Source organism: Lactuca serriola, chromosome 1 (genome assembly GCF_051521515.1).
Source record: "Lactuca serriola cultivar US96UC23 chromosome 1, Lser_US96UC23_V15, whole genome shotgun sequence".
NCBI classification, from domain to species: domain Eukaryota; kingdom Viridiplantae; phylum Streptophyta; class Magnoliopsida; order Asterales; family Asteraceae; genus Lactuca; species Lactuca serriola.
Genome location: NC_136408.1, coordinates 26738300 through 26746327, shown reverse-complemented (window position 1 = coordinate 26746327; position 8028 = coordinate 26738300). Strand labels below are relative to the sequence as shown.

At 35.0% G+C, this 8028-nt stretch overlaps 1 protein-coding gene across 1 annotated transcript; it reads left to right on the top strand.

Annotated features, from left to right (window-relative positions):
* The first annotated feature begins 430 nt into the window (after positions 1–430).
* On the top strand, positions 431–2131 carry LOC145078976 (heat stress transcription factor B-4-like). The gene is made up of 2 exons (XM_079023084.1): positions 431–992; positions 1108–2131. Exons 1-2 carry the CDS (start codon positions 738–740, stop codon positions 1942–1944), a joined length of 1092 nt encoding a protein of 363 aa, XP_078879210.1. The 5' UTR covers positions 431–737; the 3' UTR covers positions 1945–2131.
* Positions 2132–8028: the final 5897 nt, after the last annotated feature.

The following is an 8028-nucleotide window of genomic DNA, read 5'->3' as shown; positions in this document are numbered from 1 at the left end:
AAAATTCGAAATTTTCGATTTCATCTAAGATAGTATTTGATTATAAGAAATCTATGATTTATTTAACTCATACTAAAAACTATAGAAAGAAATTACAAAAATCAGGGACATTTTGAAATAAGATCCTTAAAAAATGATATTTTTTTGCAAGACGTCGATCAAGACCTTTTTGTGAACTAGTCGTGTGCTTTCCATGCTCTGAAACGTATCATCGGGTAGTAGTCGTTCAATCAGTCCAACAATCAAGTTGTTATCGCCGATCTCATTTCCTTCACCTTCTCATTAATGCAACCAGTATTCACTTGCTTGGTTTGCTACTGTAAATAAATACATTCAGAAGACAATGTGTGTACAAATGTGTAACTGTGTGTGAGAGAGAGAGAGAGAAAGAAAGAAAGAGCGTGTCACGGGTTTGTCTTGAAAGGCTCTTATTTCACAGTCCCAGACCAGACACTCAGACACATATTCTCTCCTTCCTCTCTACATAATCGAGGCTGCCCCTGCCCTTCTGGCTTCATCTCTCTCTCTTTCTCTTTTTTGGAGTAATATAATAGTTGGAGGATTAGACTTAAAGATTTTTACATTCCCATATATCTCCACCAACCCCCCTCTCACCCCCACACACACACACACACTCTCTCTCTCTCTCTCTCTCTCTCTCTCTCTCTCTAGAATCCTTAAACAAGAAGAATCGAAGAAGATTTGTTGATATAAAGAGAAGAAAGAAAGTGATTTTCATGGCGATGATGTTAGATAACTCATGTGATGGAGGGATGCTGTTATCGTTAGACTCCCACAAAGCGGTTCCTGCTCCTTTTCTCACTAAGACATACCAACTGGTTGATGATCCGACGACCGACCATATCGTCTCGTGGGGTGAAGATGACACCACCTTCGTCGTCTGGCGCCCACCGGAATTTGCACGTGATCTACTTCCGAACTACTTCAAACACAACAACTTTTCGTCGTTTGTGCGCCAGCTTAACACCTATGTAAGTGGAACACTTATGATAGATCAGTACTACTACTCGATTCTTTTTGTTTTGATTCTTTATTGTAAATCATGATACTTACTTTCGGTTGTTTTTTTGTGTTTCGTTTTATTAGGGTTTTAGGAAAATAGTACCGGATAGATGGGAGTTTGCGAACGAGTTCTTCAAGAAAGGAGAGAAGCATTTGCTGTGCGAGATCCACCGCCGGAAAACATCACAACCACAAGTCACACTTAACCACCACCACCACCCTCATCACTTCACCGGCCTTGGCGGTGGCGGTGGTCTACAAGGAGGCAATGGGTTCTTTGCTTACCCAACGTCTACACGGAGTATCTCCCCACCAGACTCCGATGAGCATTTATACTGTGATAACTCACCACCTCTCTCTTCCCCCACCACCACCGCCACCACCACAACAGCTGGTATGCTTGGGATCTTTCATAACGGTAACCACAGCATTAGCAGTGGTAGAGGAGGCAACTCCGTGACGGCGTTGTCGGAGGATAATGAACGGTTGCGGCGAAGCAATAACATGTTGATGTCGGAGTTGGCGCATATGAGGAAGCTTTACAATGATATAATTTACTTCGTACAAAACCATGTGAAGCCGGTGGCTCCAAGTAACTCATACCCTTCATCACTTCTTGTATCTTCAAATCATTCAAACATGAATGGCCAATTACTAATGCAAAAACAACAGCAGCAAGCATCGTTTATGAATGTGGGTAATAAATCACAACCGCTTCATGCTTCGACAGTGAATAACGTTGTTGTGGATGATAGCGTTAACGTTAGTAGAACAAAGCTTTTTGGAGTTCCATTGTTGTCGAAGAAGAGATTGCATCCTGAGTATGGGAGTAATAATACAATGGTGGAGACTCATAAGCCAAGGTTGGTTCTCGAAAATGATGATTTAGGGTTAAATCTTATGCCTCCATCTCCCTGTTAACAATCTTTCTCCCTCTCAGAGAGAATTCATTATCGAGTTTAGTCGAGTATTTAATTTTTCTTACTAAACAATTTCATTTGGCACGATTTAGTTTTTTGAGATCTGTATGGGTGGGTGAGTGTGTTTTTGTGTGGACCGGATCAGATGTAAATATAAAGTTTCAAGAGTCGCCATGGAAATTAATGAATGAGCTAGTATGATCACAAAACGAATCTACAAGTAACTCAATAGTACCAAGGGCCATGATTTCAACATATTATTTTCTCTTTTTGAGGTTTATCCGATAATGATCGTATTATGCAGTGGGAATGTGGGGGCAATAATTATTGGGCTCGATTATCAACCCCTTGTTCTTTATAGCATTTCTTTCTGGGAATTTTGTTTTAATATCTGAAAGTTTCAGTTCAGTCTCATTAATGCCCTAGAAATGAGATGAGAGGTGCCTTTCAGTGATGCCTTCTGTGCAGAAGGGTAGAAGGGAGAAGTTCATGAGACTTCTCATAAGACAAATGCTTGTGTTCAGTGCATTAATGGTTATTATACGTACTGTACAACCCATGTACGTCTCCATCAAGGTCAAATTACATTTTGAACCCTGGATCATATTTTTGAATTATTTCATTTTATATGCGTAGTTTTAGTATAAAAGTAGAGAGTCATGATGGTTGAATATTTGAACACTTGAATCATCATCAAATCTATTTTCAAGATTAAAATCATTTGACTTAGAGAAGTAGCATGGAGCATGATCCAGAAAAAGGGAAAGAAAAGAAAAAGGGAGTCATCATAATCATCATATCTTTGTGATTAAGGTTGATTTATGTTTAATAAACTATTGTTATCACTTATAAGTAAATTGATTTACTATTTTTTTTCCATTAGTTATTGTCATTTTATTATAATTGTTTTTGCTGAAGAGATCTATGATTCATGCCATGTGTATAAAGAAGACAAAGAGAGGAAAACAAAAACGATTTTAGAAAGAAGTAAGAGAAAAAGGCAGTTTGAGTTGTTCGATGAAAGTGAAGTATGGGAGAAAAAATAGTCTAAAATGTTGGGTTTGAAACGTTCCAATCAATCACACACTTACTTTTGTCTATCTGAAATGGATTCAAGGTTTCCGATTAATGTACGTATTGTCGTATACAATTTGTTTATAAAAACGTACATTAAATAACGATTTTTATACTGGTTTTACGTTATCGAACATTACAAAACTTCTTCCGAATATTTACATGTGTTGCTTCTTCTCCAACTTCTGACCAACAAAGATTAAGAAAGAAAAAGATCTTTTGTATATATTGTCTCTTTGGATCCCTTTTCTATTCTTTATACACCCATCGTGCAAAATCCTCGACAAGTTCATCAAAAAAGTGTCATAAACTGGGAATTCGCAAAGCCAATTTTAATGGTCTTTTAATCACATGCATATTTTATACATTACAATTAGAGTTCAGGTCCATTTCGTGCCTGGCGGGCAAAAATGTGCAAAGCAAAAGCAACTTTATTTTGCCATAAAAAACATCTTTTCAAGGTTGAATAATGTTATTCTCCATGAAAATAAAGCTTCAGCTAGCATAATTTGACTAAATAATCCCAACCATTTCCCCCTTTTCCTTAAATTGGCTCCATCTTTTATTGGGCATTTTTGCATTCTTGAAATTGTGAGTAACAAAACAATGACAATTCTTTAAACAGATTAAGGCATTTAATATTTGGAACAAAATAAGCACATAAATAAATAAGCTTCAAATATTTCAATAATCGATATTTTCACAATTTATATATATATATATATATATATATATATATATATATATATATATATATATATATATATATATATATATATATATACTAATAAAAGAGTAGTATTTTTGTCATGTGTCACAATATTAGACATCTTAATTAATGTGTTGTCACTTGTCAATCTATTAGTTCTCCATTTTAAGTTTATTACACATCCTCATTAATATAATGCTATTTGTCAATGTATTTATTCTCTGTTTTAAATTTTAAATTTTATATTACTGTTTCATTAATTCACAAATAAAAATATCTAATATATATTAAAAATCAATTTTACATATTTATTTGAATCAACGATTATAATTTCATATAACTAATAAAAATATCTTTTAAATTAATAATTTATTTAAAATAACTGATTAATAATTTTGAGTTTACTATAAAAGTTTGATTAATTTTATAACCGTGGTTCCCACGGGTTATAAACTAGTATATATATATATATATATATATATATATATATATATATATATATATATATATATATATATATATATATACAGAGAGAGAGAGAGAGTGAAAAGTAGGTTCATACGAAAATATAAATATCTTGCGAAAACACGAAAACAAATTTTATCTTATGAAAATCAAACACATATACTATAAAAAAAATTTATTAGAAATAAATTAAAGATAGTAAGTTTAAATGAGATGGTGTTATAGTAATATAGATTTAAAGACGGTTTTAATAATTTTTTTTTCACGTTCTTAATCATTTTTAAATTCATGTTTTCATAATAAAAATGTTAAAAATCATAATTTGCTAATATGAAATAATTTCTCAGTTATCATTGATTATCATCATGTATTTCAAAGTTTAGATGAATTATTTTCCAAAATATAATGTTGAGGTGACACAATATCATTGATTTTTCTTGTTTTCATGTTTTCGCAAATTATTTGTATTTTCGCAATAACCCTTATATATATATATATATATATATATATATATATATATATATATATATATATATATATATATATATATAGTTTACATCAGGTCTTTTTAAGTCACGTAGAGTCTGGAGGGAATAATAGTATCCATGTTCTAAAAAAATAGCAAGTGATGATGTGTTATATTAATAGATTTATTTTAGAAAAAAAAAATCAGTAAATCAAATTTAAAACCCACCATTTAACTTTCTCTCTCCTTCTGCCATGTAGTTGGCTAGTCTCTAATTTTGAGTCATTGGCGCAAGCGAGGGCTAGGCGACCTTGACACGTGCTAGCAAGCAGTTTGGCGTAACCGCTTAATGTCTAAATAACATATCATGTTGGTGTAACATGTAACATCCAGATTCCCAGGTATAATATTTTATTCTTTTATTTTCGGAAGTTGTGAGGAGACTCGGCGAGTTGGTGTTTAAACTCGCCGAGTATGGTCGCGGATTCGTATCCGGGTTCACAGTCGGATTTGGCGAGTTCATGGGTGGACTCGGCGAGTCCACGCTGTTTAATGAAACCCTAATTTCCTGGGTTTGGGACCTATTTAAAGGCCCTTAAGGCTGTCATTTGCGGCTACCAAACCCTAGAGAGAAACCCTAAGAGATCTAGAGCGTTTGTGAGGGAGGAGAGCCCATTCTTGATCCTTTTGTAGGTGGATTTGCAAGAAGGAAGTGACCAAGGCAAGAGGAGGCTGAAGGAGGTGCGATTTTGGTGAGTTCTAAGTTCATAGAGCTCATATTGAGGTATTTGTTCGGACCCTTTTTAGTTTTGGTGTTGAATCTTAGTGTTAGGGTTTTCTAACCCCTTTAGATGATGGATAAGTGGAGCATTTGGTCCCTTCTCAAGTCTATGCTTTGGATCTGGAGGTCCATAGACCTTTCCCCTTGGAGCTTTATGGGTCATTTTGGGAGCCATGAGCTTGGGATGTCATTTTTGGGGCTAAATCACCAAGTTAGACCATTTAGATAATATGTGAGTGTCAAGGTCTGAACTTTACGTGATTATCATGCTTGGGAAGGCCAGATCTATGAATTAAAGGAACAAATCTGACCTCAGGAGGTCTATGGAGTTTGTGCATGGCACGAACTCGCCGAGTCCGAAGATCAGACTCGGCGAGTAGGATAAAGGTGCCCGTATATCACTCAGCGAGTAGACTTGCCGAGTTGGGGAAATAACTCGGTGAGTCAAGGAGAGTTAGGGGGACTGGAGTTCAAGGCGGAACTCGCCGAGTTGTTCTTGAGACTCGGTGAGTTGAGTCGGGGTGGCCCCGCGATTCATGCCAGGTGTGACTCGTCGAGTAAGGGGAAGGACTCGACGTGCCAAGAGAGGGACTAAGAGAGTTAGTGGACACGTGTAGACTCGCCGAGTCGTCTTAGTGCACTCGACGAGTCGGGTCAATGTTTGACCGTTGACTTTTGTTGACTTTTAGGGTTTGGTCAATAGTGAGGCCTTTAAGCCAAGAGAGGGGTAAAATGGTCTTCTACCCTTCTGAGGGTGTTAAGAAAGGTTTGATTATAGTTATTGATATGTACATAATTAGTTAATTATTTAGCATACATTTTTATTCATTTTTAACTAATTATGTGAATAATATGGACAAAAGGTACTTAATATTGTTTAAATTTTGTTTTCAGTCCAAAAGACATGCTTGAGAGTGAAAGGGAACAAGGGAAAGCAATTAGAGACTAAAGAATGAAGATTGAGGGACAAAAGCTTACCTGCTCGGCGAGTACACGGGCCTACTCGGCGAGTCCATTAGAATATTCCAGAAGATAAGCCACGACTCCTGATTTAAGACGGATAACTACGAGCCTACTCGGCGAGTTGGGTCTGCTACTCACCGAGTACACCCTGTTTTGAGATAGCTATAAAAACCGAGCCTTTATCCGATGGGACTACTTTTCTGGCATTTTTTGAAGATCCATATGCGATTAAGAACCCTTGAAGGCGCTGAGGAACTCTAATCTTCAACCTTTTGAAGAATTAAAGCAACTAGGTTAATCATTCCACTTAGCTTTAGGAATTAAGTATGTTTAATCTAGTTAAACTTGTTTTTGTGTTTGTTTTTACTGCAACTATGAGCTAAATACGTTTTTGTTTCTGTTTAGAGAATACCAAGGAACTCCTATGGTTTAATTCTTAGCTTTTGGTTGATTGTTTATTGGTGATTTATTAAATTAAGTTTGTTAAAGAACCTTATGCATTAATCACAACTATTTTCTGTTAATTGGAAGACAATTAAGTTGCATGAACATCTCTTATTTGTTAGCCTCATATGTCTATGTGAACACTTAATCATATGCTTAGGAATAATGAATATGAAACTAAGATTAACAAGGAAATATGTAGATTAATGTGTGAGCTTGTTTGAGAAACCAACAAACAAGAGGTTAATTGAACTATTAATTTGATTAACCACTACAAATCTTATTTAATCCAAATCATTAATCTAGGGAATTAATTAGTTTAAACACTTGATCACCGCTTAAATTAATTGATTGTCTAAGGGTTAGGAGTAATGAACATGAACCTAACCACTATAGTTGGTAGCCAATAGCAATTAATCTATCATAAATACAAAATAACCATAGGAGTGAATTGGTTGAACCTAAATAGAAACATCTTTATCAAATTTGGTGAATTAGTTGTTTGCTTTAGTTACTTAGTTAATTAAGTATTTTATGGTGTGTTTAAGTTTCTAGTCTTGCAAAACTAGAGAAAAACCTTTTTACTTTCATTAATTGTTTAGTTAAAATTAGCCATTAGTTTAATTTTCCGTTCCCTGAGTTCGATACCCTACTTATTCAACTATACCACTAAAAGATTGGTTCACTGCCTTTGTGTGCTAAATTTATTAATAAAAAGTAGGAATAAAACAAGTGCATTTTACACACATCAAGTTTTTGGCGCCGTTGTCGGGGAACGGTTCTAAATAATTAATCTAATCCCTAATTTTTTCGATCCTTTGTGTGAGTTTACTGGCACAAAGTTAATTTATTGCAATTTAGTAGTTAGAAAGTAGGTTTTAGCATCTATTTTAGTTTTAATATTAAGTTTATAATTTCTTCAAAATTACACTCATACTCGCCGAGTGCAGTCGCACCTACTCGACGAGTACAAGTGTATTTGGCAGATTAATTTTCGATTTTTTTAGTACACTTTTTTTTTCTTTTTACGTTTTTATCTTGTTTATTTCAGGACTTTCATGACCAGAGGATCAAACACACCGTTGGTACCCCCGTTTGAAGATCCCGAATCCGCATTGAAAAGGAACAAAGGAAAGGACGTGGAGAGCTCGAGTACACCAAAGAAGTCACCTTTGTCCAATTT

Coding starts and splice junctions, on each gene's coding strand:
- LOC145078976 (XM_079023084.1), top strand. CDS start 738: ATGGCGATGATGTTAGATAACTCATGTGATGGAGGGATGCTGTTATCG. Junction 993..1,107: donor TGCGCCAGCTTAACACCTAT/GTAAGTGGAACA, acceptor TCGTTTTATTAG/GGTTTTAGGAAAATAGTACC.